General features: G+C 57.5%; 2 protein-coding genes across 12 annotated transcripts; one reads left to right on the top strand and one right to left on the bottom strand.

Annotated features, from left to right (window-relative positions):
• Positions 1-443: 443 nt before the first annotated feature.
• Positions 444-13,400, bottom strand: ACBD4 (acyl-CoA binding domain containing 4). 9 transcript variants are annotated; one of them, XM_077853593.1, is made up of 11 exons: positions 7,780-7,993; positions 6,609-6,784; positions 6,374-6,503; positions 6,001-6,121; positions 5,845-5,944; positions 5,436-5,556; positions 5,104-5,193; positions 4,714-4,784; positions 4,547-4,625; positions 3,831-3,961; positions 444-1,134 (listed from the first exon to the last, which is right to left on the bottom strand). In XM_077853593.1, the coding sequence occupies exons 1-11, from the start codon at positions 7,835-7,837 to the stop codon at positions 1,012-1,014; spliced, it is 1,200 nt and encodes a 399-aa protein (XP_077709719.1). In that variant the 5' UTR covers positions 7,838-7,993; the 3' UTR covers positions 444-1,011. The 9 variants fall into 9 exon arrangements, with proteins under 9 accessions (XP_077709719.1, XP_077709716.1, XP_077709718.1 ...); XM_077853590.1 differs by having other exon boundaries at positions 444-1,137; positions 7,780-7,992; XM_077853592.1 differs by having other exon boundaries at positions 444-1,137; positions 4,547-4,622; positions 7,780-7,990.
• On the top strand, positions 8,680-27,821 carry PLCD3 (phospholipase C delta 3). 3 transcript variants are annotated; one of them, XM_077853579.1, is made up of 15 exons: positions 8,680-8,833; positions 18,442-18,603; positions 18,731-18,959; positions 19,175-19,304; positions 20,114-20,342; positions 21,754-21,955; positions 22,152-22,296; positions 23,024-23,176; positions 24,132-24,269; positions 24,350-24,500; positions 25,269-25,385; positions 26,250-26,416; positions 26,603-26,738; positions 26,812-26,961; positions 27,149-27,821. In XM_077853579.1, exons 1-15 carry the CDS (start codon positions 8,695-8,697, stop codon positions 27,235-27,237), a joined length of 2,337 nt encoding a protein of 778 aa, XP_077709705.1. In that variant the 5' UTR covers positions 8,680-8,694; the 3' UTR covers positions 27,238-27,821. The 3 variants fall into 3 exon arrangements, with proteins under 3 accessions (XP_077709705.1, XP_077709704.1, XP_077709703.1); XM_077853578.1 differs by lacking the exon at positions 8,680-8,833 and adding an exon at positions 12,310-12,352 and having other exon boundaries at positions 24,135-24,269; XM_077853577.1 differs by lacking the exon at positions 8,680-8,833 and adding an exon at positions 12,310-12,352.
• The last annotated feature ends 174 nt before the right edge of the window (positions 27,822-27,995 follow it).

Raw genomic sequence — 27,995 nt, 5'->3', positions numbered from 1 at the left:
CGGGGGGCACCAGGAGCGAGCAGCTGCGGAGAGGGAGGCGGGCGGTGGGCACTTCCGGGGCCGGGGGCCGGGGGCCGGGGGCCGGGGGCCGGGGCCCCATCCCTGCGGCCCGCGCAAGGGGCAGCGAGCAGCCGCCCTTCTCTCCGGGCGGGGACCGGGTCCCGCCGCCTCCCTCCCTTCCCGTCCCCCCCCCCCACCGCGACGGGGTGGTGGGCGGGGCCGCACCTTGGCCCCACCCCGGCCGCCCCGCCCGCAGGCGCGCCCTCCACCCCCGCCCCCTCGGGCCCGGGGCCCCTGTGCTCCCGGCTCGGGCCGCGGGAGGAGGGAAGACGCCGGCCTCTCGGGACCGTCCTCGGGGCGCTGGGGGAGGGGCAGGGAAGACACTTGTGCCTTGCGCGCCAGACCCGGCTTCCCGCCTCGCTCCGTGGGGACCCAGACGGCAAGAAGATGAAGGTCTTATTTTATTTAGTGAAACATTCATTTGTAAGTGAATCTTCCGTGAAGACGTCCTGAGTGTACGTGTGCAGGGGGAGGGAGGCCAGCGAAACGGAGCTCGCTCCCCTCCCCCCAACTCGGCCGGGCCTCCTGGCCTCCCTCCCGCAGCCTCCCAGCCAATCATTTTCCCAGGCCCCAGCCCAAGTCCCAACTTGCCCAAGAGCTGGGCCTCCACCGGGAGAGGCCGGGGTGGGAGAAGAGTCAGGTGACCCAGTGGCTGGGGAGGGCAGAGGCTGACCAGGCAGCCCCGCCCCCGAGTCACGGCCAACCCAGGCCCGGGGGCGTGCACCACTCCACCGGTGTTTGGGCGGGAGGGGAGAAGGCGTCCGTGTGAAGTCGTGGGGAAGGATGGGCTCTTAAATGGCCCCCAAGTAAGGGAGCGGTGCACAGGCAAACACTGAGTGGTGGGGTCGGAGTTAATGCTGTTCTTCTCCTAAACCTAGGAAGGCTCAGGGCACAGCAGGACAGGGGGCTCAGAGCCACCTTAATTGGCTGCGGAGAGCCCTCCACTGAGAGTCACCTCTTCTGGGTCCGAAACGTTCGGAAGAGCCACTGGACGATGAAGGGCCACAGGAGGAAGAAGAGCAGCGTGGGGCCCGAGAGCCTGAGGGGCCACGGCCGGGCACGGGGCGGGGTCCTCTGCTGCCAAGAGGGAGGGAGTCAGGGGCCAGCCCAGGCTTCAGCACAGACTGGGCCCTCCTGAGGAAGCTTCTTCCAGAACTAAGAGGGAGCTTCTGTCTCCCTAAGACTGTAAGAAGTGGGGCAAAGAAGGCACTATCCCCACATCTGCACCACTAGAAGGGAAGGGGTCCTGATGTCCCCAGTGTGTCCCTGCCAGCCCACCTCAAGTTCCCTCCCATCCTCCTCCCAGGGCAATCCAGGTGCCAGGGGGGCTGGAGGGGCTGCCTCATGGAGACTGGCTTCTAGGGTATCTCTTCTGGCCACACAGCAGTGGTCCTGGTGGTATGGCTTGGACACCCAATATTATAAAGGATGTGCCACATATTTCAAATGGTACTCAGATTTTAGTTTCTAAATATCATTAGAAACTAAAAGCCAGGACTCTATCTGCTAAAAGCCAGGACTCCTTGGAGAAGTGGTTAATTCCAGGTCTGGAGCAGGGAAGGTAGAGGTGAATGTGGGACATCTTGTACCAGAAAGCAAGGAAGCTTTTAAAGATTAATGAGGTCATGTTATAAGAACATAGGACCCAGCTTGAAAGGGTCTCCATTGACCAAAATTGTGACAACATAAAGCATCACAAAGAATTAATTTCAGTTGATTGAAATACCGAATCTTTAAAATCCATTAGTCCATGATGATACTCAAAGAGAAAGTTGGAAATTTGTCACCATTGAGGTGGCTGTTAAATCAACTCCTTACTTTGGGTAATTAAAGAGAAAGAATTAACCTTTATTCTGCCTTTACATAAGTAAAACCCTAGATGAAACTCTACAGAAAAGTGACACCTAACATATGGTAAAGGAATAATAGAATTTAAAAGTCAGCATTTCTTTTCCAAATAAAGGATTGGCCCAGGCAAGGGTTATCCATCAACTATCAAAAATCATGTGGCCAGTGAGGTTAATGGGGAGCTGGACATTCCCTAGCTGCAAAAGGAAAACATGACTTAGCAGTGATGGGATCAGAATGTCACCCCTTCCTCATCCATGCAAGCATCATTAATAGTGGGACATCCATGTCTGTGTCCCCTGGTGTGAAGAGCATCATATCTGACATAATCTGGTCATGTAATGACCAGCCTCAGAGATAATCAGAAAGACCCAAAAAGGAACATTCTACGGGACCACTGCACTGGCCCTGTCAGTAGCAAGGAAGAAGGGCTAGTCTAGATGAAAGGGGTCTCAAAGGACAGAGGAACCAAAGGCAGCACATGCGCCAGGAAGGGATGGGCCGGGCAGAGCAGCTGGCAAAGGCGATTTCAGGACAAATGGGGAGACTGCAGTTTGGATTGGGTATTTAATGATATGAAGAAATTGTGTGTGCTAAAATGTTGTCATTTGGTCTAGGTAGTAGAACGTTCTTATTTTTAGAGATGGAAAACTGACTATTTTGGGGTGGAAATCTTTAAAATCTTCAGCATATAAAATTAGTTAAAGGTAAAATAAGAAAGAGAGAAAGAAAAAGGAAAAGAAAAAGAAAGGAAAGGAAAAAAGAAGATAAAGCTTTGCGGGATGGGTGTTGACAGGTGGATCTGAGGAAATCCCTGCCACCCTGGCTGCCACCCAGTGTTAAGGGGATCAACGGTCACCCAAGGGATCCCGCACATCTAGCAATTCAGCTGTCTCCTGCCCCTACCACCCTAGGTTTCTCAGGAACAGGCCCACACAGAGTTGATGGTGAGTCCCAGCTGCGTCCCAGCTGCAGAGGGAGACAGACCTGGGGCCATTCCCATCTCCATCATCTGAGGTTAGTAATAACAGTAGTAGTAACAATGGAAGGGGCATTATCTCATCTAATCCTCACAGCAGCTCTGTGAGGTTCCTCCCGGCCCTGTGTCCTCAGGTGAATTCCCCAGCCTTTCAGAGACTTGGTGTCCTCTTCCGTAAAAGGGAAATGAAAAGCAAACCTAGAGGCACCTGGGTGGCTCAGGGGTTGAGCATCTGCCTTTGGCTCAGGTCGTGATCCCGGGGTCCTGGGATCGAGTCCCGCATCAGATTCCCTGCAGGGAGCCTGCTTTTCCTTCTGCCTGTGTCTCTGCCTCTCTGTGTATTTCTCATGAATAAATAAATATACTCTTAAAAATAAAAAAGCAAACCTAGTTCATAGGGTTGTGTGGATTACGTGAGATAACATAAATCCTGGGTTTGGCACTAAGCGGGGGCTCCAGAAATGGTAGCTGTGACTGCTTGTGAGCTCAGGACCCCAGGTGCCCAGGTGTAAGGGGCAAGCAGATCTAGGAGCAGTGCGGAGAGAGTAGGGGGACGAGGGCTGCACTGTTTGGGAGCAAACCCTAAATCTGGGAACAGAAGTCACGAAGGGGCACCAGGGAGCCCCAGCCCTAGTGGAAGGAGCAAACACATCCTGGCCTTCCAGACCGTTTGCTGGAATTTGTCCTCACACTCACTTTCTCCTCCAGCAGAGGAAAAGCAGGAAAGGAGGGCCCTTCCCACCCTCCCTTCCAGGCTGGAAGCACTTCCGTCCCCCCTGCCTGCTCTGCCTGTGACAGGAGCCACACCATTCTCTGCAGAAGTCAGAGATGTGGGCCAGTGGATAGTTAGGACCAAAAGACACAAGTGGCACCATGAGGAGCCTGGAAGAGAGCCCCATGGAGCTCGGCCCCAATCTCGCCTGGGGCCTTGGGGGTAGCTCACCTGCTCCGGGAGGCTGGGCATACTCTCGAGGCTCTGCAGTCTCCCCTGGACATCCCGCATGCTCTCTTGCAGTGCTCGAACTGTCCCCACCAGCCACGTGTCCAATTCCTGGGGCCCCATCAGGCTGCCCTCTGAAGAGCACAGACACACAAGGAAGGGGACTCAGAAGGCAACTCAGCTGGGGACAGGGTGGTGGCCGGCTGGGGCAGGCCTGGGGAAAAGTAATAGCGTGCAATCCCTTCTAAAGTGTGTCTTTTATAATAAAGTCCATCCATGTGGCTGAGTAACAAGTGGCCACGGGTTTGAATCCCAACACTGTCACTTGGCTGTGTGACTTTGGGTAAGCCAGAAACTTCTCTGAGACTCATTTTGTCATCTGAAAATTAGGGGAAGAGGTCCTTGTCTTCACAGGACGCCTTACTTAGAGGAATAAAGGAGATAACATTTATGAGAGTGCCCCTTAAGGGGTGTGGCACACTGGAAGTTCTAGAAGGAGATAGGACGGAAATCATTATCCTTTGACAGTCTCAAATGGAAAGCCTTCAGAGAGGGGGCCAGGCAGGGACTTTGCCCATCCAGGCTGGCATCTGGCTGTTAGGCAAGTGCCCGCTGCTGGACTTTCACCTCCGCCCCAAGAGGGCAGTCAAGGGAAAGCCTGTGGCACACTAGAGCCATAAGGAATGGCAGAGTGAGTGAAAGGTTGGGCAAGGGCTCACCTTTCTCTGCAGGGAGCATGGAGCTGTTTCTGGTGTCAGGCTCTCCTCCAGGGGCTCCCTTCTGCTCTGTCCAAACCTGCTGAGATGAGTCACAAGGTCCAGGGGTGGGGGTAGAGCAGCCAAGGCACAGGGGGTTGGGGAAGGCAAGGAATGAGGGGTAGTCTCACCAGCTCAGGTTCCAGCTGCTCCAGGGAATCACAGAAAACCTCAGAGTCCAGGTCCCTAGGTGGCTGGGACTCTGGGCAAGGGGATAGGTAACATTAGTGACAAAAGGGAGGCGATGGAAGAAGAAGGATGTGAAATGGGGCAGAGGCACCTGTTCAGGGGCCATTAGAGACACTGCCACAGGAGGCAGAGATGGGTCCCAGGAGTGAGATCCTGGAAATGGAATTCCAAAAACTGTCCCCTGGCCCTTGTAAGCACAGGAGGTCTCCGTATGTGTGCCCATGAGGTGTGGACATCCAGCCTTCTCTCCTTACCCATCCCACTGGGAGCCCCCCACCCACCACCAGTCTGGGTTTGGTTTGGCTCTCTGTCCCTGTGGCCCAGGCACTGACCTGGACTTGGGGGTTCGGGTTCCCTGGGGAGGCAAGGAGGCTCTGGGGTAGCCCCAACATCTCCATTCAGCACCTGCTCTCTCCAACCTGCTGAGACAGCACCCAGAGGTGGGACTGGGAAGAGGCTGGTGCTTCCCAGGGAAATCAGCCCCTGCTCCCCATCAGCCATGAGCTCTCAAGACCCACTCCATCAGGGGCACTGGTTGGAGTCCCTACAAGGACATCACCTGGAGCCCTGTGCCCCTAAATCGCCCTTCAACTGAGCAGCCCCTCCACCTGGACCCAAGAAAATTCACTCAGCACTTGTGGAGCTAACAACCTGGGAGCCTGACCTGTGACCCTTCTCAGGAAGGTTTCCGGGGGCCTCGGCATATCAGGGATCACCCGGTACAAGGGCTCGAAGTGAGCAAACATGTCCTCTGCCACTGCGCCCAGGGGCACTGTGTCAATCACCTGTGGGAGAGGGGGTCTATCGGGTAGGCGCCAGCCCCTCCTGCTGCCATCCTCTTACCCCACCTTGAGCTGGGTCCCTTCCACCCTGCCCCTGCCCTGCCATGCCCCTCCACCCTGGGCCCAGTCAGGGACCAGAGACAGGCAGAGCTGGGGAGATAGCATGAAGGTGGTAATTCCCACAAGTGTGTCAATGTGCAGGAAACATAATGGAGATGAGCGCCGAAGGGTGGAAGGCAGGCCACCTAGCTGGGACCTTGGGGACAGAAAAAGCCCACAGCCTCGCCCTACCTTCTGTGCCACTAGCTTCATCTCAGTGATGTAGGCAGACATGGCCTCTTCCCTGCTCATCTTGCCCAGGCTGTTCCAGGCATCCCTGGGGGGCAGAGAGCTGTGAGGGACTGGTTGACAGCTGAGGCCTGTTTGCCCAGCTGGTAGGGAGCTCACCACTTATATCGTCCAATTGGGTCCCAGAACCCAGGCCGGGGGACCAGGCAGGGTCCCATGGTAGCTTGCTTGTAGTAGCTGTAGAATCTCAGCATCTCTTCATAGGAGGGGCGGTAAGAGCCTGGGCAGGAGGGGTGGAGGTGGAAGGCAAAGCATCACCCCAAGCTCCAAGAGTGGAGGTGGGGGGAGACCCACTCTTGGAATGGGCAGAGATGGCGAGGCGTCCCACCCAGGGGGACAGGGGCAGGAGGTAGAGGAGATCCCCAAGGCAGCCCAGGCAGGGACTTATCTGCATAAACTGCAGGGATCAGAGCCTGGCAGGAGGCAGACCCCAATCTTCTTGACCCTCAAATGCAGGTCTCCGTGCCCTCACCATTCTTGGGCAGGTTCTGAATGACACTGACTGCGGCCTGGAACTGTTTTTGGTAGTCCGGTTCTGGGCTTTCATTCTTGGTACCCATACCCAGCAGCTCGGAGCCCTGGGGACCTATTTTTGAGCGACTCTGCAAGAACAAGCCTCCGTGTGAGCAGACCTCCACGATCCACCCTGGCCAACAACTCAGTAAGCCACTGATCCACTTTCCAGAGGGGCAGACTAAGCTCTCGACCTGAGTGAGATACCCTGTGGGCGGGGTCAGAAGCTGAGAAGATTCCTTTCCAAACACCAGGGCGGCGTGGGTGGGGCCAGGGTGGGCGCAGAGGACCTCGGTGGGTGGGTGAAGGCAGGTGTCAAAGGTCGTCGTTCCTCCTCTAGATGCACATCTCCAACTCCTGGCCAGGAGAACTGGCAAGCCGAGCGGAGTCAGGGTGGGGCCAATAGACTCTCACCCTGGTCCCCCACCCGCTCTGCCCTAGGGTCCCCTAACCCCAGCCGCCTGGCCGCCTGGCACTCACCCTGCAGCTCCCACCACCCGGACCTAGGTCCTCGGTCGCCACTAGCCGGAGGCTTCCGACTGACCTCCGGGCCCAATCTGACCGGGATGTGGACGCAGGGGGAAAATTTAAGCCAATGAGAGAGCCCGTTTCAGCTTCTCCTTCTATACCTCAGCCACTCAGCGCGGCCCTTTCAAGATTATGCAAATATTTAGCTGTGCCTCTCCCAATCAGTCGAGGCGGATCCACCGGCCGGCTCCCCAGCCATGTAGGGGCCAGAGGCGGGAGGAAGCGCCACCCGGTGGACGTAGGGAAAAGACGCGGAGTCCTCGCGCCCCCTGGTGGAAGCCCGCGTCCATCAGCCGAACCCCGGTCCTGCAGAGCCCAGCGACCCAACTCAGCTCCTCAGATCCTTCTAGGCGCTGGAGATTAAAAAAGGGAGTCATGCCCCGGCAGAAGAGGGGGTTCTGGAGGAGGGGCATTGGAGCTGAGTTTTGGAACCTGTCAGTAGTAGGCCAAGAGAAGAATGAGGGAGATCATTCCTGGAGGAAGGAATTGCAGGATCAAAAGGCAGAAAGAATATCCCGACAGGGGTGAGGACCCCAACCAGTAGTACGTCGAATCTCTCGGTCGAGGATATCTGAGAATGGACTCGAGCAAGTAGGTTGGCAAATCTAGGTCTTGAGGAACTAAGCTGTCTCTTGGAGATGCCACGCTCCTGACCGCCGCCTAGTGGCGCTGTGCGCCCAGCTCTCCGCACCCATCCTAGGGCAGTAGCTGCAGACAACCCTAACATGGTTAGGCTCCGGCCATCCCGCCCTTGGAGCACAGATATTCTGACGGTTTCATAAATAGTAAGAGAACGCATAAGGCGATGGCCAGGGCCCACACTCCACGCTCACTCACAGGTTGATGTCACGGACACGACACGGGGTGCGGCGGCCTTCCTGGGGCGCCAACCCATCCCAGCCTCGAACACAGAACCCGAGTTCAGCCGGGGATTCTAGAAAGTGCACCCCATCTTTCCCAGCTTTGAGACTTGTGCCGCTGAGGGGCCAGCAACTGGCCTGGCGCAGAGAGGGTTAATCCTATGACGTCACAGCCAGAGTCTTCCTACCCCCCCACCCACCACTTCCCTCTCCCCCCACCTCCAGTTCGGGTTGCGCTCCCGCCTGGCTCAGTTCTCGGGGTTCTCTCGGCTTTCCGGGCGGGCCCGAGGACCCCGGGCCCAGGACGAGCCGGGGGCCCCGCAGAATCGGCTCCCTTCTGAGGCCTCCGGGCGGGACGGGGCAGGAGAAGGTGGAGAGGGGTCCCGAGGCCACCTCGAGTCGGGGCCCCGAGAACGCAGGGGGGGTCTGCCACGGGACAATCCTCGGCCCTCCTCTGGCCCCCCAGCCCCCGATTTGGGGCGGAGGTCACCGGTGGGGCCGGGATCCGAGGATCGCTGCGTGGACGAGGAGGCGGACTCCTGAGCGGGGGGCGGCCGCGGAGGCCTGGGGGGACGCGAGGCGACCCCTTCCCTTCCCACACCTCGCCCAGGGCCCACCTCCCGGCCTGGGGTCAGCGCCCGGCCCCCAGCCACCGCCTCGCACCTCCCACCGCGCCGTCCTCGGCCCCGCCCTCTGCCTCCCCGTCCCTCCTTCTCCCGACCTCGTCCCTCCCTCCGTCCCCGCTCCCGACACCGCCCCTCCCGACTCCCTCCCGGCGCCGCTAAGTTTCTGGCTCGGAACCGCGCGCAGAGCCGGGGCCGGGCCGGAGCGGTGACCCCGCTGCCCCGTCCCCGCGCGCAGACCCCGGGCCCGGCCCCGGCCCCGCCGAGCCATGCTGTGCGGCCGCTGGAGGAGCCGCCGCCGCCGGCCCGAGGAGCCCCCGGGGCCCGCCCAGGTCGCGACGCCCGTCGCGCTCGCGCCCCCGGACGGCGGCAGCAGGAGGCCCGGGCTGCGGGCGCTGAAGAAGATGGGTCAGTGACGGGCGGGGGCGGTTCGGGGTGGGCGCCGTCGAGGGCTCCCCGGGCCGCCGGGCGGTGTGCGGAGGCTGGCGAGGCTCAGAATGCAGCACCCTACGGGCTGCGGGTCACACCTGAGGTCCCCCGACGTTCCCGGGCCGACCGAGGCCCGCGGGTGGCCTTTGCTCCCCACCAGGAGGCGCCGACGGGGCGCGGGGGCGCGGATTGGGGTCCCCGAGGACCAGGCGAATAGAGTGGCAGAGACAGGCTCGGGGTGTCCCTCACCCGCCTCCCCAACCCCGCGTGCCTTCCAGGCTCTGCGGCTGCCCCCGGGCATCCTGCGTTCTGGGCCGCCCTTAGGGGCAGGGGAGCGGTGGAAGAGGCGGGCCTCCAGCCCTGAAGCCTCCACAGGGGTTGCAGCAGCCACACAGCACTGGTAGGACAGGTCGAATTGGTGAGAATAGTGTCCTTGGAGTCAAAAAGGCAGAGCTCCCGTCTCAGGTGTGGGGAAGTGACCAGGGAAGGAATGTAACCGTGGCTTATTAAGGATCTCCCAGAGACCCACCTCACTGGATAGTTAGCATAGGTGGCATCACTCTGTCTTCATCACTCTTCTGAGAGGTACCTGGTGTCATTCCCATTTCACAGATGGAGAAACTGACCCAGAGAAGTTGAAGATTTTGTCAATGCCCACACAGCTAGTTAAGGGCAAAGGCTGGCACGGAGGCTGTGCCCAGCCACACTGCCGCTGGTACCCTTTCAGAGCCTGGGCAAAGTGTGACCGACTGGCTGGTTGAGTGGCTTGAATGGGGGGGGAGGGGCTGGAGAGTGTGTGCGAGTATTTTATAAAATGTACCGTACCATGAAACCGAAGTGGGGTATTGGAACTGCTGCTGGTAAATAGTTAATGATGGAAAGGTGGGGTGTGGGGCTGGGGGGACAGGGCAGGGCTGTCCAGGAAACCAGTGTGAATCTTGGGGCAGAATTCAGGGGTGCCGATCGCCAGTCTTGTTGATCACCGCCACCCCCCACCCCTGTCCCCCTTCTTTCTTCTATCTCCTGTCACTCATTTGATCTAAATTGATTGAGCTCTGTGTTCTGAGCACTGAGCCTTGCACTCTCCTTAAGAAGCCATAAGACACATGATCTCTGCCCTACCCTCCAATCATTCATGCATTCAGCGGACATTTATTGCGTGCCTCTCTCTAGTAGGCTCTGTCCTGGGATTCAGCAAGGTTCTGGCCCTTCAGAGAGTGGAGGCTTCAGCAGGGAGATCAGGCGATGAAGCAAAGAAACAATACTAGGAAAGGAGGGGGCAAGTCAGTTGCTGGGAAGCCAGCGAGGGTCCTGGCTGCACCCCAGAGCCAGTCAGAGACTGGAAAGAGGCAGGTGGGGGCCAGATTCTCAAGGTCCCTCCGTATAGAGTTACAGACTTGCCCTGGAGGGCAGCAGGAGTCCCAGAGGGTCTCTGGCAAGAGGAGGGAGGCAGGGCTCGTATAGACTAGGGGCACATTGGATGAAGGCAAGGGTGAATCAGGGAGAACCATAAGAGGGAGACCGAGGACTGAGATGGTCAAGCTATGGTGGTGCTCAGACTCGGGCCAGTGCAGCTGAGTTGAATTCTAGAACTCCCTAGGAGGCGGCCTGGGCTAGACTCCATAGTTGGTGAGATCTGAAAGGTGTCTCTGGTGGATGGCAGTGTCATTCTCTGGGCTGAGCAGTGCTGGTGCCTTGGGAAGAGGAGGATGGCCATGCGGAGTTGAGGTGCCATTGTCTTCCCAGGTGTGGGGCCAGAGAAGCAGTCCCTGGAGTCAGCCACTGCAGGGGTGGCGGATGCTGTGGGAGGGCTGGGATGATGCCCCTGCATACCTGCTTACTTCTTCATTCCAAACACATCTGCTTGGCCCTATCAGTGTGCCATTGCGCTGTGCCAAGGGCTGGGGCTACGGAGATGAATAACACAGCACTTTGCCCTCAGGGAGCACACAGTTTACTAGCAGGAGACACTTGTAGACCAATAATTACAACTGAGCCCAGGGCTCAACTGCCCTGAATGATTAAGCTCCATGGGAGCTCAAGGCACCCCATCGTAGTGACACTGTCACGATCTATGTGGGTGTCAGAATGTCACCTGGGCTGTCCTCCCCACTGCTGCCCTGTCCTGCTGAATGACTGCCAAGAAAGGAATGTCCAGTTTCTGGGGAATGCCCCTTCCCCAGGCCTCCCTGACTCCAGCAACGGGGCAGAGACCAAACCCAGGTGTCCTGGGGCCCACCACCCAGGTAGCTTCCCCGACCACAGCAGCCAGAGCTCCTCTGCAGATGGCTCTCTGGGCTGCCCCCCATTCATGGCCATGGCCACACCCCTTAGGCTAACAGAACAGATCTTATTTCTGGTCTGGTCAAGAGGCTTGGGCAAGGAGTGGCTTAGAGATCAAAGGCTCAGAGAGACTCACAGAAAAGAAAGGGCTTTTCCGGGCCATCCTGGGTGGGTGGGTGGGTGGGTGGTGGAGGAACTGGGACAATGAGGAGGACCTAGGACCACGAGGAGGAGGGAGGAACACCACTCCTGCAGAGTGCAAGCGAGTCATTTGCGGAGCCTGGGGCTCTTCTCCTGTCCCTTCCCCCAGGGTGGCGTGTCCCCAGGAAGCCAGGGATCAGCTGGAGAGAGCTAGAGCTCCATGAGCACCTGCTGGGTCAGACATAGCGGCTGAGCTTGCTGCAGCGGGAACCCACCTAATCCTGGGCTCCCTGGAGGAGAAGGTTTGCTGCGGTCCTCACAGTGCAGATCCCCTAGCCAGGATGAAGCCACCAGCCCCGGGGCCCACAGGGCTAAGAGGCAACTGCCAAAGCCTAGGTTTCAATGGTGGCTCTTTTTTGCCAGAACTAATGAATACTAATTATCACCTTTATAACGCACTACAACGAGTGAGCGAGGGCTTTTCACGCATTGGCTCATTTAATGCTCACGATTGTATGAGGTATGTGGTACCATTAGCCTCATTTTACAAATGAGAAACTGAGATTCAGAGAGGTTCAACCCTGGGAAGGAGCCGAGAGAAGGTCTGAAGCCAGGCGTCTGGCCCAGGGTCCGAGCTCATATCACAACGAGTGAGTGGGTGATGTGTGCCTGGCCATGGCCGGCTCCTCCTCTCCCCCACAGAGGGTCTGCCAGCCTCTAGGGGTGTCCTCACCGAATTATTTGCTTGCCAAATAAAAATACAGGATGCCCCGTTAAACGTGAGTTTCAAATAAACAACAACACTTGGGACAGACTTAGACTAAAAGATAGTCTAAGACTATCTGAAATTTGAATTGAAGTGGGCATCCTGAATTTTATCTGACAAGCCTGTCTCCCCGGAGCCCCTGGCATTGCCTGTGCCCCTGATGCTCCGCCCTGCCCCTAATCCTCCCAGTGAGCAGAGCCCTGAGTGGGCACAATCCTGTTCCCTTTCCTCCCAGCCCGCACGCAGCACCAAGTGCCCCGGGGGCAAGAGGGCTCTCCCTATGGCCTGCCCAGGATGTCTCCTGCAGGGTGAGTGGGGCTGCCGCGCGTGGAGTTGGCAGGTGGGGGTCCTCGCAGGTGCCTGGCCTGGCGGCAGGGAGACCTGGACAGCCGTTCTAGCTAGGCCTTGTGGTTAGGCTGTCATGCCTTGTGGCTTCCCTGGCCTCTCCTCCTTCTTCAGCTCTGGGGAGGCCCTCTCCTACGACCTCTGCTCCCAAATAGGCTTCATACCTGTTCTGGCCCTGCCGGGAAGGGTGCTGCCACCTTTGTCACACTGTGTCTGGCCAGGGACAGGGGAAGCACTGCCTGCCTTTCCTGACGTTGTTGACTCTCCGAGGAATGTTATGGAGTCTGGCGCTGAGCTCCACTGGGCCCTTGCCCCGGGTGTGGCGGCCTGCCCAGGCAAGGGGGACATGCTGGGTACCCGAAGAGCTGGGGCTGACTGCTGGCCAGAGGATTAGGGTGGGAGGGCATTTGGGACCCCTTACCATTGTGTGTTCCCTCCCAGAACCATCAGGAAAAGCTTCTCTCCCTCCCCTCCCCCACTTGGCATGAAGCTGTCGGCTGTTGCTATTCCCTGCATGTCTCACATTCCTGCTGGAGCCCCGTGTGCCCTTCCTGAGCATGCACTGGTGCAAGCACACATCCACACATGTGTGCACACACACATACACCAGCACACACACCCTATATGCACACTCACCCTGACACACACCCTTGCTCGAGACTTCCCACTTTCATGCCCTGCTATGAAAGTAATGTGCCTACATATTACCCCTCTTGTCTACACTCCCTGTAACCACATAGCCCACCCACCCTCACCTCCCACCATTGGCCAGCTCTGGCTTCTGCCCACCCCCTACATGGCCCCTGTGTCCTTCTTTGGTTTGGGTGACCCACACTATTGTCAACACACACAACCTACCCTCTCATAATTCCAGTGGTCCATCTATGGAAAGGGGTGGAGATGGGGGGTTGAGGATCAGAGATGGATCAGGCTTCTTTCCCATGACCCCTTCCAGCTCTATCACTGAACAGTCTCCTGCCCTTGTCCTTGGCCGCCAATACGGAGCTGCTCAGGCCTCAGACCACACACAGACCAAACCGCCCAGGCTGAAAGGTGATAGTTGGGAAACTGGGAGGTGTCCATTCCTCACCTCCCCCTGGCCAGTCTCTGGAGGCTGAGATAAGCATTTGGCCTAGAGGAGGTGTCTGAGTCCCAGCTGACAGCACTGATCTGGGCTGGACAAGGGCCCAGCTGGAGACCATGGCTGAGGAGGACGTATGGGAACATGCCTGGGTCCTTCTTCCCTCCCGGGCCACCGCCTCCTTTCCTTTTATTGTAATTTAGTAAGTGCCCACTGTGGGCCAGGCCCTAAATGGAGTGCACCTTGGCATTAGCTCATTGGAGCCACACACAGCCCTTAGGGGGCTTAGGCACCCTCCAACTCTCAGTGCATTCTAGATCCACCACCTACAGACCCAGGACCCTGGATAAGTTAGCTGCTCTGTGCCTCTTGTATCATTTTATTGAGATATTAATTCACACATCATACAGTTCACTCATTTAAAGCATACAGTGGTTTCTGGCATATTATGTTACTTTTTAATTAGCAGTAAAATATATATATCATAAAACTAGCCATTTTCACCATTTCGAAGTGGCTAATTCAGTGGCATTAATTATATTCACACTGTTACACATTCACAATGTTGTGCTAGTCCCCGAACTTTTCCATTACCCTAAACAAACAACAAAGGAAACCCTCTGCCATTAACCAGTCATTTTCCTCTTCCTCCCCGCCCTGGGGCCCTGGTAACCTCTAATTACACTCTACCTCTGAATTTTTTTTTTATTGAGATATATGTGACATATAATGAGTCTTTATGAATTTGACTATTCTAGACATCGTGTATAAATGGAATCTTACAGTATCTGTCCTTTTATGACTGGCTTATTTCACAGTGCTGCCAGGGTTCATTCCCTTTGCAGCTGAATAATATTCCACTGTATGTCTATACCACCTTTTACTTCTCCATTCATCTGTTGCTGGATATTTGGGTTGTTTCTATCTTTTGCCTATTGTTCATCCTCATTTTTACTGCTGTGTTTTTTTTTTAAGTTTTTTCTTTAAAGATTTTATTTATTTATTCATGAGAGACACACACACACACACACAGAGAGGCAGAGACACAGGCAGAGGGAGAAGCAGGCTCCATGCAGGGAGCCCGATGTGGGACTCGATCCCAGGTCTCCAGGATCAGGCCCTGGGCCGAAGGCAGCGCTAAACCCCTGAGCCACCCGGGCTGCCCTATTGCTGTGGCTTTATGACTGTTTCCTCTCTGGTCAGTCAAGGTGGCCATGATACTGGCCCAGCCCAATTCCAGGTTCCAGGCAGAGATGTTTATTTTTCAATTTTTTTTAAAGATTTTATTTATTTATTCATGAGAGACAGAGAGAGAGAGAGACACAGGCAGAGGGAGAAGCAGGCTCCATGCAGGGAGCCCGACGCAGGACTCAATCCTGGGTCTCCAGGATCACGCCCTGGGCCGAAGGCAGCGCTAAACCACTGAGCCACCTGGGCTGCCTAGGCAGAGATGTTTAGATAGATACCCATGGAACCCACAAGAGGCAGCTTGTACACCTGCTCCAAGTAGGGAGGAATGAGGCTGAGGAAGCATCTGTGGGTTTGGGCCCTGACAGGACCTATAAATGTTTACTGGGTGCCAGGGCAGAGAGCCAGGGGCCTTCCAGCGCGTCCTCCTGACCTCACCTCTGTGGGCCCCGCCCTTCCTGTCTGGAACCCTAATCCCTTTGATCCCCGAGGGCTCAGAAGCTCAAGCAATGGGGAAATAGTGTTACTTGCCCAGGGACTCAGCACCTGGCTCAGCCTGGCATTGAACTCTCATTCTGTTTGGCTTCTCCACTGCGAGTGTGGTTGGGAGGCAGTGTGGTCCAAGGAGCAGCGCCATCCTGAGGCCAGTGCTGGTTGGGCAGGCAGACTGGACTGTCAGCCTTTCCCTCACCAGGCTCCTGGGGAGTGTGTGTGTGTGTGTGTGTGTGTGTGTGAAGGGGGGGCCCTCAACATGGGAACCTATCCCAGCAGAGGGCCCATCAGAAGTTTAGGCTCCCTGTGTCCATGTCCTGTTTGTAGAAGACTGGACAAAGCAGGCCCTCGGTGACTCACCTCCACTTCCGGCCTTAGTCATTCACCAGCCCCCCCTCTCCCAACCCTCCCCAACCACGGGCTTGGCATTGGAGGGCTGGCGGGGTCAGGGGAGGTGGCCCCAGCTGCAGAGCATGGTTGTCACGGGGAATGAGGAGTTCCTTTCCTATGGCTGAAGAGGTGGAGGAGGGGTGGGCTCAGTTGTGATGGCACTACAGGTCCCCCCAGTGTCCTACCTGCCCCCCAGTTCACTGCTTCTCAGGCTGAGGGGATTCAGAAGTTGCCCACACATGGGCATGTGAGTGCAGAGGGCTAAGGGTCTGCTGAGTTTCTTGGTCTGGTGCGTGCCGCGTTCTAGCCTCTTGTTTGGAGAGAGGAGGATTCCACCTCCACTTCCTAGCTAGGGAGCACTGATTGGCACTGACCCAAGAGGCCAGTCTGAATCCTGAGAGACCCTTTGGAGCCATTAGGGCCACAGGCAAGCCCCAACGAGGACCGTAGGCTCCTCCACGTGGCAGGTTTCTCCCCTGGTCCTAAGACCCTGATTCTTGATCACAATCACCCTCAGAGTCACAGGGTAGGTTTTTAAACATAGAAACCCAAGTCCCAACCCACACCTGCTGGACAAGAATGTCTGGGCTGTGGGTTTTGCAACCTCCTCCAGGTAATTCCGATCACAGCCAGGGTTTAGAAATCCTGGCCTGTAAGGAAAGGACAGATCGGGAAGGGCTGGCTGGCGATAGAATGAGCTTAGTTCCCCACTTGTTGGTACATCTGCCGACATGGCTCGTCCTCCCGTTTCAGAAAACAATGGCTGTGAGCCTGGGTCTGGGATGAGTCCTGAACTATGGATATAAGACTCTGTCCCTGTCCTTGGACTTATTAAAGTTCACCGAAATTACAATTTAGGTGGGGTGTTTGTTTTAAAATAAAAAGTGCTGTTGGTGACCAGGGAGGGAGAATGCCCATCTGAGGACAAATCAAGGAAGGCTTCCTGGAGGAGATGGTGTCTGAGCTGATCCTTGAAGGAGTTCTGTGTGAGGAAGAGAAACAGGAAGGATCCTACAAAGGCTCCCAGAGAGAATGAGAAAAGGCGGCCCAGGGATTTAGACTTGGTTCCATAGGTGAGAGTTTACAACAAACAGGGGCCTTGGGGGCACAAAGCCTAAAGCCAAACCCAGTACTGGGGGCTTGTTAAAATAAAGGGAGGAAGATACACCCATTGTCCTGTTTCATTTGGCCCACACAGTGGTGTTTTAGGGGCTTTTTGTTTCAATTTGATTTAGTTGCCAACATTGAAAAATCTGGAGGCTTCACATACAAATCCAGCTTCCTGTTCTCTAGAGACTCTGGGCTGCCCTCATCCACTCCTGGCTGCCCTGCTCCTTCCAAAGGGCATGGACCCTCCAGTTTCAGTTGCCAGGTTCCCACTCTTCTTGTTGTCCCCTGGCTCAGAATGTCTGGGCTGTGGGTTTTGCAACCTCCTCCAGGTAATTCCGATCACAGCCAGGGTTTAGAAATCCTGGCCTGTAAGGAAAGGACAGATCGGGAAGGGCTGGCTGGCGGTAGAATGAGCTTAGTTCCCCACTTGTTGGTACATCTGCCGACAGATGGTATTGACCTCTTACAAGACAAATGAGAGCAGGATGTGGCACCCTCAGGATGGGTGGCATCTTGACTGAAGTTTGGATTTTGCTGCAGGGACAACCGTGGTGTCTGCACTGTGTGCACAGAGAACATGAGGCTCAGAGCAGTCACGGATTACTGCCACCAAGGCTGTGTAACTCAGAAGTGACAGTGTTGGGATTTGCCTCCCTGGGCCCCTGAATTTATTAATTTTTTTAAAAAAGGTTTTATTTATTGATTCATGAGAGACACAGAGAGGGAGAGTCAGAGACACAGGCAGAGGGAGAAGCAGGCTCCATGCAGGGAGCCCAACACGGGACTAGAACCTGGGTCCCCAGGATCACGCCCTGGGCCAAAGGCTGTGCTAAACCGCTGAGCCACCCAGGCTGCCCCAAGGACCCCTGAATTTAAATTCTGCACTCCCCACCTGCACCCTGACCATGACAGCAAGGAAGAGGGACAGAGGAGCAGAGGGATTCAGTTTGGTGGCCGTGGGCAGGGGTGCTGGGACCTGACCTCCAGGGTTTGAAGTCCCCTTCCACCACTTGGTAGCCGTGGCATTCTGGCAAGTTAGTTCAGCTTCTCTGTACTTGTCCTCTCCTGTGTTCATTCATGAGTAGGGGCTGGCATGTGGTAGAGGTTTTGTAAGCATTTCTTCTTCTTAAGGAAGGTGGGCAGCTGGAAGCACATGTGGGGTTACGTGGGATTGTGACAGTGGCTGGGCAAGGGTGAGTGCCAAGTGTCACAGGAGACCATGCTTTCAGCTGGACACAGAGAGGACACCTGGATGTCAGCCACAGGCTGGCCTTGGCAGGGCTGGTCCCGGGGTTCGTGGCCTGTGACCCTGGAGCCGGAGTGGCCTCTATTGTCTTTGTCTTGGGGAAAGCAGAGGTGAGGAGCTTGGGTTGCAGCAAGAGAGATTTAGGTTAGATAGTGAGATTACCTTCTTGATGTCAGGGCTTCACATCAAGGGAAAAGGCTGTTGGCGACAGATTCTGGTTGAAGTCTGGAGACCAGGATGGGAGTGGCAGAGAGGGGGACCTTTAGGGAGGGCCCTAGTCCCAGGCGCTGCCTAAGGGGTTGCTCTGTTTGGAGGGCCTCCTGCTCCCCAGAAAAGAGGTACTGGCACCTCCCGAGGGGGGCCTGGCGGGGACACACCAACCGAGGCCTTGGGGCAGAAGAGCCCAAGGCCCGACCCAGTACTGCGGTCGCGTCCCCAGCGGCCTGTGACGGCTTGTAGGGCAAGGCGGCTGCCAGCTGGGAAGAGGGCAGAGGGGCGCGGGGCCAGGCCCGCCCCGACGCCCCGCCGCCTCCCGCCGCCCGCAGGCCTGACGGAGGACGAGGACGTGCGCGCCATGCTGCGGGGCTCCCGGCTCCGCAAGATCCGCTCGCGGACGTGGCAGAAGGAGCGGCTGTACCGGCTGCAGGAGGACGGCCTGAGCGTGTGGTTCCAGCGGCGCATCCCGCGCGCGCCATCGCAGCACATCTGTGAGCGGAGGGGGGCCGGGGCCGGGGGAGGGGGGACAGCGGCCGGGGCGGGGGTGCGGACAGCGGGGGGGGCAGCGACCCGGGCCCTCGGCCCTGACCCGGCCGCGCCCGCCCCCCCGCGCCCCAGTCTTCGTGCAGCACATTGAGGCGGTCCGCGAGGGCCACCAGTCCGAGGGGCTGCGGCGCTTCGGGGGCGCCTTCCCGCCCGCGCGCTGCCTCACCATCGCCTTCCGGGGCCGCCGCAAGAACCTGGACCTGGCGGCCGCCACGGCCGAGGAGGCGCAGCGCTGGGTGCGCGGTCTGGCCAAGCTGCGCGCGCGCCTCGACGCCATGAGCCAGCGCGAGCGCCTCGACCAATATCCTGGCGGGGCGCCGGGGTGGGGGGCCGTCCTGGGGGGCCCGCGGGCCGAGCCAGAGCCCCTGGTCTTCAGGGCGGAGGGGGGCGCCGGGCCCTGGAGGCCGCGGGCGGGGGGGAGGTATAGCCCCAGGCCGGGCGTCCCCGCAGGCACCTGTCGAGGGGGGGGGGGCGGCCGTGCCCAGCCTGTCGCCGGTATTTCCTGAGCGCCCACACCTGGATCCACGCCTACCTGCACCGGGCCGACTCGGACCAGGACAGCAAGATGAGCTTCAAGGAGATCAAGAGCCTGCTCAGAATGGTCAACGTGGACATGAATGACATGTACGCCTACCGCCTCTTCAAGGTGGGCTCCCACCCCCACTCTGACCCGAGTCACCCGCATCCGTCCTCACCGCCAGCCTTGGTGGGTGGAGCGGCCTCCGCCTGCGGGCAGGCCTCATCTGGGCCTGGGTAGCCTTTTACACTCCCCGGAGGGCACTGGGCCAGGATGGGAGTGCGCCCCAGAGCATCCGTCCTCCCCCTCAGGCAGGGCCTGGGAGCCTGTTCACCTGGGCCGGCAGCTCCAGCCGGACTGCTCTGTGAGTTCGATTATTTGTTACTCATTGACCCCTGGTGTGAATTTGGGGAAGGAAGGACCCTACGTGGGAGGAGGAATTATGGCTCGTCCTGCCCCTGGGTCACTGTTTTTCCTCCCACATCTTGATTTTTGGGGGTAGGTCATAGTACAGAGAGACAGGCACTGAATCCAAGAGACCTCCCCTAGAATCCCTGCCCGCAGTTTACCAGCTGCGTGAGCTTGAGCGACACCCAGAGCCTCGCTAGCTCCCAGTTTCTCTACCTGTGCGAGACACCTGCCTGCATAGCGTGGTAGATGACAGGTGTGTCCATACAGGTGCGGGACACCTGCCTGCCCAGCGTGGTAGATGACAGGTGTGTCCATACAGGTGCGGGACACCTGCCTGCCCAGCGTGGTAGATGACAGGTGTGTCCGTACAGGTGCGGGACACCTGCCTGCCGAGCGTGGTAGATGACAGGTGTGTCCGTACAGGTGCGGGACACCTGCCTGCCCAGCGTGGTAGATGACAGGTGTGTCGGTACAGGCCAGCTTTCCCAGGTGTTCTCCTTCCCTGAGCTTCTCCCTGTGCCTTCCAGGAGTGTGACCACTCCAACAATGAGCGACTGGAGGGTGCTGAGATTGAGGAGTTTCTGCGGCGGTTGCTGAAACGCCCCGAGCTGGAGGAGATCTTCCATCGGTACTCGGGCGAGGACCGCGTGCTGAGCGCCCCGGAGCTGCTGGAGTTCCTGGAGGACCAGGGCGAGGACGGCGCCACGCTGGCCCACGCCCAGCAGCTCATCCACACCTATGAGCTCAACGAGACAGGTGGGGGTCTCACAGATGGGGTTGGGCTCGACACCACCCTGTCTGGGCATCTGACAGATCTGGGTTTTCAGCTAAGTGGGCTTTTCAATTTCTGGCTGTGGGTGCCATCTTGGGCAGGTTACCTTGCCTCTGGGAGACTCAGCTGCCACATCTGGAACGTGGCATAACATATAGTATCTTCCTCACAGGGTTTGGTTAAAGATTAAATGGGCATGACTTATGGGGGCACCCAGCTGGCTCAGTTGGTTAAAGCATGCAACTCCTGATCTTGGGGTCATGAGTTCAAACCCCAACTTTGGTATAGAGATCATTTAAAAAAAATAAATGGGGGAATCCCTGGGTGGCTCAGTGGTTTAGCACCTGCCTTCAGCCTAGGGCGTGATCCTGCAGTCCCAGGATTGAGTCCCACATCAGGCTCCCTGCAGGGAGCCTGCCTCTCCCTCTGCCTGTGTCTCTGCCTCTCTCTGTCTCTCCGTGTCTGTCATGAATAAATAAATAAAATCTAAAAAAAAAAAAAATAAATGGTGGGTGCCTGGGTGGCTCCGTTGGTTAAACATCTGCCTTTGGCTCAGGTCATGATCCCAGAGTGCTGGGATTAAGTCCCACATCAGGCTTCCTGCTCAGCAGGGAGTTGGCTTCTCCCTCTGCCCCTCCCCGCTGCTTCTCTCTCTCTCTCTCTCTCTCTCTCCCTCAAATAAATAATTTTTTTAAAGATTTTATTTATTTATTCATGAGAGAGAGAGAGAGAGAGAGAGAGAGAGGCAGAGAGAGAGGCAGAGAGAGAAGCAGGCCCCATGCAGGGAGCCCGATGTGGGACTTGATCCCGGGACCCCAGGACCACACCCTGGGCTGAAGGCAGGGGCCAAACTGCTGAGCCACCCAGGGATCCCCCTCAAATAAATAATTTTTAAAAAGATTTTCTTTATTTATTCATGAGAGAGAGAGAGTGAGAGAGAGAGAGGCAGAGACACAGGCAGAGGGAGAAGCAGGCTCCATGCAGGGAGCCCAATGTGGGACTGGATCCGGGGTCTCCAGGATCACATTCTGGGCTGCGCTAAACCACTGAGCCATCCTGGCTGCCCAATTAATAAGCTTTTAAAAGAATCTTTAAAAAAATAAATGGGGGCAGCCCCGGTGGCGCAGCGGTTTAGCGCCACCTGCAGCCTGGGGCATGATCCTGGAGACCCGTGGAGCCTGCTTCTCCCTCTGCCTGTGTCTCTGCCTCTCTCTCTGTCTATGAATACATAAATAAAAAATCTTAAAAAAAATAAATGGTATAACTTATGTAGAATCTAGTCAGTAGATAGGTGCTCTTTATTACTAGCTGAGTGAAGTTTGTTTTGAGGGCCTGTGGGGCCAGACGTGAGGATCCTCCCTGTGGCCTGATGCTCTCTTTTGCTCATCCTTGCAGCCAAACAGCATGAGCTGATGACACTGGATGGCTTCATGATGTACCTGTTGTCACCTGAAGGGGCTGCCCTGGACCCGGCCCACACATCTGTGTTCCAGGACATGGACCAGCCCCTCTCCCACTACTTCATCTCCTCCTCACACAACACCTATCTGACTGACTCTCAGATCGGGGGGCCCAGTAGCACCGAAGCCTATGTTAGGTACTGCAGTGGGGGATGGTAGGGGTGAGCACACCTGGGAACCCAGCTTGGGGAGCTATAGAGCTCAAATCTCACTGTGGGCTTCCTGAGGGGGGGGAAGGAAAGAGAAGGTGTGGCTACCTGGCTTACCCTGTCCCTTGCTGTGCTCTGTGGCTCCCACATGATGGACATCTTGCCTGCCCATCTGTTTCTGCAGGGCCTTTGCCCAGGGATGCCGCTGTGTGGAGCTGGACTGCTGGGAGGGCCCAGGAGGGGAGCCCATCATCTATCACGGCCACACCCTCACCTCCAAGATCCTCTTCCGAGACGTGGTCCAGGCCGTGCATGACCACGCCTTCACTGTGAGCTTCTAGGACCCCCTGCCCAGAGAATCACTCACCAAGTGCTGCTGGGGCAACTGGCCAATGGGGTAGAAGAAAGCTGAGTGAGAGGCCCTCTTCCTCCATCCTCATGTTTAGTAACTACATTAAAATCACAAAATGTTCAGGAGAAAACCTTAAGGGTAGGGAAGGACATTTTAATCATGACTCCCAAAGAGAAAGCTATGAAAGAGAAGTTCAGCACGGAGTCTGCATAAAATTGCAACTTCTGTCAAGGTATACGTAAATCTTATCTTCAAAAAATGATGGGCATGGGGGCGCCAGGCTAGCTTAGTCAGAAGAGCGTGCTACTCTTGATCTTGGGGTTGTGAGTTCGAGCCCCAAGTTGGGTGTAGGGGTTACTTAAGAAAATCAACTGAAAAAAAATATGGGCTTGGGGAGAAAAGTGGGTGACATAAACAGCACTGGCCAATGTCATTAGGCTATGAAGGGCATTTATTAAAAACAAAACCATTCCTGCAGCTGTCCTCAGCTTCCCAGACATTCCACCTTTTCCAGACCCTTTTCCAGACCCCAGATCTGACCTGTGACCCCCTACAGACACACCTGCCCCAGAGTATATCCCACCTACTCAGCTCCCCAGAGTGCCTTTGCCTGCCTGTCCTGAAGAGGGTTGGGGGCCAGGTACAGTGGGGGTCCTCGTAGGGGGAGAGGGAAGTGGTTCTGAGCTGTTGCCTTTCCCCCCCAGTTGTCCCCATACCCTGTCATCCTGTCCCTCGAGAACCACTGTGGGCTGGAGCAACAGGCTGTCATGGCCCGCCACCTTCGAACCATCCTGGGAGACACGCTGGTGACACAAGTGCTGGATGCCCAGAACCCTGAGGAGTTGCCATCCCCAGAGGTAATGAATGCCCCAGACTCAGCCTGGTGGGGGGAGGATCTGGCTGCAGTCCACCATCCATCCCTGCTATGCCACCTCCACAAGTCAGGATCCCTTCCCTCTCTCTGCCTCAGTCTCCCCCTGCTCCAGCGTTCATTTGACATCTGCCCCTCCCCCCCAGGGTCTTGTCTCTTTCCTACCCACCAGACTTGACTAGACCCATCCCACCCTATTCTGGGCCTTCCGTGCCCTCACCCTCACCTCCCTGCTCTGCCTCCCTGCGTACAGAGTCCCTGCAAACTCAGACATTCCCACCTCCAAGGTTGGGACATTCTTCTCTACCTGAAGCTCCCTTCCCAGCCATCTGCACTTGGCAAGCACCACCTGCTTAGACCTCTAGCTCAGTGTAAACCACCTCTTCCTGTAGCCTTAGAAGCTTCCTCAGCTTTCTGACCTGGGGTGATTTTTCCTCCTAAACCCCGGAATGTTTTATCTGCCTCCTCAGGATGGTTGTGTTTTTCTGGTTCCTTGAGAAAACTCTCCTACTCTCAATCCAAATACGCAGAGAATGTTGATTCACCTGTGTGTGTGTGTGTGTGTGTGTGTGTGTGTGTGATTTCTTTTTTTTTTTAATCAAGAAAAAAACGATTAAAAAAAATTGAGCTGGGGGCACCTGGGTTACTCAGTGGTTGAGCGTCTGCCTTTGGCTCAGGGCGTGATCCCAGGGTCCTGGGATGGAGTTCTGCATCGGGCTCCCCATGGGGAGTCTCCTTCTCCCTCTGGGGATCACAACCTGAGCCAAAGGCAAACGTGCAACCACTGAGCCACCCAGGGGTCTATTTTTTTCTATTAGAAACATCACGCATCTTTGTGTGTCCTTCCCGGCTCCCCCCAGTCAGCCCCTCACGTCTGGTGGTTGTACGACTGACCCAGGGGCAGGAGGGCATAATCCTTCCCTGTCTGTGGGCCCCGACAGCAGCTGAAGGGCCGGGTTCTGGTGAAGGGGAAGAAGCTGCCGGCTGCTCGGAGCGAGGATGGTCGAATTCTATCCGACCAGGAGGAGGAAGAGGAAGAGGAGGAAGAGGAGCCAGAGGCCACAGAACAGAGGCGGCGGGTGAGTGGGACCCTTGGGCTGGGAGGAGCTACGTGGGGCAGGGCTGGAGCCAGTGACCCTCGCTGCGGCTCATCTCCCAGGCCAAGCAGATCTCCCCTGAGCTGTCGGCCCTGGCCGTGTACTGCTGTGCCACCCGCCTGCGGACCCTGCGCCCCACCCCGGTCCCGCCCCAGCCCTGCCAGGTCAGCTCCCTCAACGAGCGCAAGGCCAAGAAGCTCATCCGAGAGGCAGGTAGGAGTGGGGACATGGGGGGCAGGAGGCACCCTGGATGTCTGGTGGGGCGGTAACCTGAAGTTGGTCTGGAAAGGAGACTGACAGGACTTTGGGGCCAGTGAAGGGGTCAGGAGGCCCCCAGATTGGGGCTCAGGGAGTGAGCGCCCAGTGCGTGCCTAGCACCGGGCCGGCATGGATGGAGGGAAGAGGGCCCTGGCAGGAGGGGGGCTGCTGCCTGCCTTTGCTGGACTCAAGCCTAGTGGCAGGGCCAGGCGTAGACGGGAGTGATGGTGCAGGGTGATCAGTGGGCCGTTGGGGGGTCCAGGGGAGCCCCCGCAGAGGGGGTGAGATCAGGGAAGGATTCTGGAGCAGGTGATACCTGTAAAGACCCCAGAGCAAAGCATAGGGTGGAAGCAGCCAGGTGAAGAAGGGGAAGGGGTTTCCAGGCTGGAGGAACAGGTTGGACGAAGGCCTGGAGGCATGACATGCAGGAAGAGTCCTGGGAACCCGCAGCACAGTTGGAGGAGTGCATGCGGGATGAGCGCTGGATGTCTGCTTGGGGCCCCTGTTCCAGGCCTGGAGGTAGGGGGGATATGCAGTGCTCGGGTGTGGAAGGGGGTTCTTGACCCTCGCTGGGCTTCCAGAGCCTTCTCCAGAAGGTCCTCTCAGTCCTGGGGCAGAGGGAGTTCAGCCTCTGTTCCCAGCTTGTTCCTGGAGTTGGGGTAGAGGAAGTTACAGGCCGGGCACTGGATAAAGGACACCCCCGGGGCCCCAACTCTCCCCCAGGGAACAGCTTTGTCAGGCACAATGCCCGCCAGCTGACCCGAGTCTACCCCCTGGGGCTTCGGATGAACTCCGCCAACTACAGCCCCCAGGAGATGTGGAACTCCGGCTGTCAGCTAGGTGAGTGGGGGCAGGCGCACAGAGCAGGCAGGGTGCTGCCGTGTGGGGGCGGCCTCCAGGGATCCGTGGGAGGCCCCGGGCAGTGATGGGGCCGTATAGTTTTCTGGAAGGTGGAAAAATGTGTTTTCTTGGTAATAGCACTTATTAAAATAGTTGTTGGGAAAATAGGTGGGAAAACAAATCAGACTCATTTCTTCCTGACAGTGTGAAAGTCTCCCATTTTTTTTAAAGATTTTTTTTTTATTCATGAGAGACACATAGAGAGAGGCAAAGATACAGGCAGAGGGAGAAGCAGGCTCCCTGTGGGGAGCCTGATGTGGGACTCGATCCCAGGACCCTGGGATCACGCCTTGAGCCAAAGGTAGACGCTCAACCACCCAGGCGCCCCACTGTCCCATTTTTTTATGAAGGCAAAAGCTCAAAACCTCTACTCCCATGTGCCCTCTGACACACACAGACATGCACACACCCCACTCCCTAATGCCCCCTGACACACAGAGGTGTGCACACACACCCCCCCCCCCCGGGAGTCCCACTGAATCAACACTGACAAAAGTGGGCTCTGGAGGGACGCTGAACCCCAACAAAGAAGCAAAGGTAGGGGGGAATATGGTCCCTTTGAGGGCAGATATGGAAACCCCAGCCTTCCTTGGGCCCAACTCTGGCCCAGACCTATTCCCTGCCTCTGGCCTCTGGCCTCGAGGGATACCAGGGATAAAGTGCAGGTGATAGTGGGGGCTGGGTCCCTTGGCTGTCATGATGCCCGCCCCCCAAGCTCTGGTGGGGGTGAGCAGTGAGACCTGAAACTGAGCAGCGAGAGGAGGGCTGCTAAGAGCCCCTGCTCTGACCCTGCTATGTCCACAGTGGCTTTGAACTTCCAGACACCTGGCTACGAGATGGACCTCAATGCCGGGCGCTTTCTTGTCAACGGGCAATGCGGCTACATCCTGAAACCCGCCTGCCTACGGCAGCCAGACACCACTTTTGACCCCGAGTGTCCTGGACCTCCCAGAACTACTCTCACCATCCAGGTCAGCAGCCTGGACCAGCCCTACCCTGGGGTCACCCTAGGGTCACAGCTAGTCCCAGCAAGGTCCTGCCTGGCAGGGCGCCAGACAGCAGTGGCCTGGGGGCGGCCTGGGGTGTGGGGGAGGGCTGGCGGCTTCCTGCCTGAGCAGAGGGGCCAGACTGCAGCTCCCCTTCCTTGTCCTCCGCAGGTGCTGACTGCACAGCAGCTGCCCAAGCTGAACACTGAGAAGCCAAACTCCATCGTGGATCCCCTGGTACGCGTTGAGATCCACGGGGTGCCTGCAGACTGTGCTCGAAAGGAGACCAACTATGTGCTCAACAATGGTGGGTGGATGTGCTGGTGGCAGTGGGGGTGCTTGGGGCCAGCAGGCTCCTGACTGCCCTGCCTGCACCCTAGGCTTCAACCCGCGCTGGGGGCAGACCCTGCAGTTCCAGCTGAGGGCTCCTGAGCTGGTGCTGGTCCGCTTCGTGGTGGAAGATTACGACACCACCTCCCCCAACGACTTCGTGGGCCAGTTTACGCTGCCCCTCAATAGCCTGAAGCAAGGTGGGTGGGGATGGAAAGGGAGGGGGTCTGGGCCGCCAAGACCCTGTTCACCTGGGCCCTGGATGTCCTCTGAGAGCTTGCCCCGAGCCCCGAGGTGGGAGGTGGTCTGTGCCCCCACGGCCCTGGCCCTGAAGGGTTGGGAGTTGGGGTGGGCAGAGAACTGGACACGTGGCTCCCCTCCCCACAGGGTACCGCCACATCCACCTGCTTTCCAAGGACGGCGCCTCACTGTCACCAGCCACGCTCTTCGTCCACATCCGCATCCAGTGCTTCTGAGGGTGGGACGGCCCACGCTGGGGCCCCTTGGATGCCAGCCTGCCTCCTGTGGCAGAGGCTCTGTTCTCCTCAGGAGTGGGGGTTGCAGGGAGGACTAGCCCCTCCAGCCTGCTCGCTTTGCCCACTCCACTCTCTGGCCCCAGTGGAGCGCTAGGGGCTGCCTTGGTCCCTCTTGAGAACGGGCCGCTGCTTTGCCCTGTGACCCCAGAGCCTTGAGACGGCCCCAGCTCCTCGGATTCTTGGCTGGCTCCCCCGCCCCCTGCTCATGAAGAGCCAGGCCTGTGGCTGCCGGATTTGGGGAGGAAACCTGAGCCTTTAGCTGTTCTCTGCCCCCCAGGGGGGCATCCCAGCTGCCATCCCCAGAGTAGTTCAGCCCCTTCCTTGCCACCCCCCAGGTATTATTAGCCACCCCCCAGGGCCCTCCCCTTGCCAGGCTTTCCTGGGCTCCCCACTGGAGCTCGACTTTGGGCTGCCTTTCCCAGGAAGCCTACGAGTAGGTTTTCACTTGTGTCATAGAAGGGACCTGAAGAGGACAGGAGATTATCGATTTTAAAAAATAAAGAAACAAGTTTACTACTGCTGTACCCTGAGCACCTGAGGTCATACCCATAGGACCCTGAGGAGGGTTGAGGGCAGAGTCCCTTGGGCCCCCTCCCCGAGCAGGGCTTGGATTTAAGCCAGCCAGGGAGATGGTACAGGTGGGAGGGCAACAGGAGAGGCCCCAGCTCAAAATAGCCTGACCCCTCCTCTTGGCTCCA

Source organism: Canis aureus, chromosome 16 (genome assembly GCF_053574225.1).
Source record: "Canis aureus isolate CA01 chromosome 16, VMU_Caureus_v.1.0, whole genome shotgun sequence".
NCBI classification, from domain to species: Eukaryota; Metazoa; Chordata; class Mammalia; order Carnivora; family Canidae; genus Canis; species Canis aureus.
Note: the sequence above shows the minus strand (reverse complement) of the source record. Positions and strands in the feature narration are given on the sequence as shown.

Bases quoted from the DNA above. Each gene is read 5' to 3' on its own strand.
- ACBD4 (XM_077853590.1), bottom strand. From the start codon at position 7,837: ATGGGTTGGCGCCCCAGGAAGGCCGCCGCACCCCGTGTCGTGTCCGTG. The intron at 6,785-7,779 runs GTGAGTGAGCGT...TCGGCTTGCCAG, and splicing joins CGTGTCCGTGACATCAACCT to TTCTCCTGGCCAGGAGTTGG. The intron at 5,557-5,844 runs GTAGGGCGAGGC...CCTCTCCCACAG, and splicing joins TGAAGCTAGTGGCACAGAAG to GTGATTGACACAGTGCCCCT.
- PLCD3 (XM_077853579.1), top strand. From the start codon at position 8,695: ATGCTGTGCGGCCGCTGGAGGAGCCGCCGCCGCCGGCCCGAGGAGCCC. The intron at 24,501-25,268 runs GTAGGAGTGGGG...ACTCTCCCCCAG, and splicing joins GAAGCTCATCCGAGAGGCAG to GGAACAGCTTTGTCAGGCAC. The intron at 25,386-26,249 runs GTGAGTGGGGGC...CTATGTCCACAG, and splicing joins GAACTCCGGCTGTCAGCTAG to TGGCTTTGAACTTCCAGACA.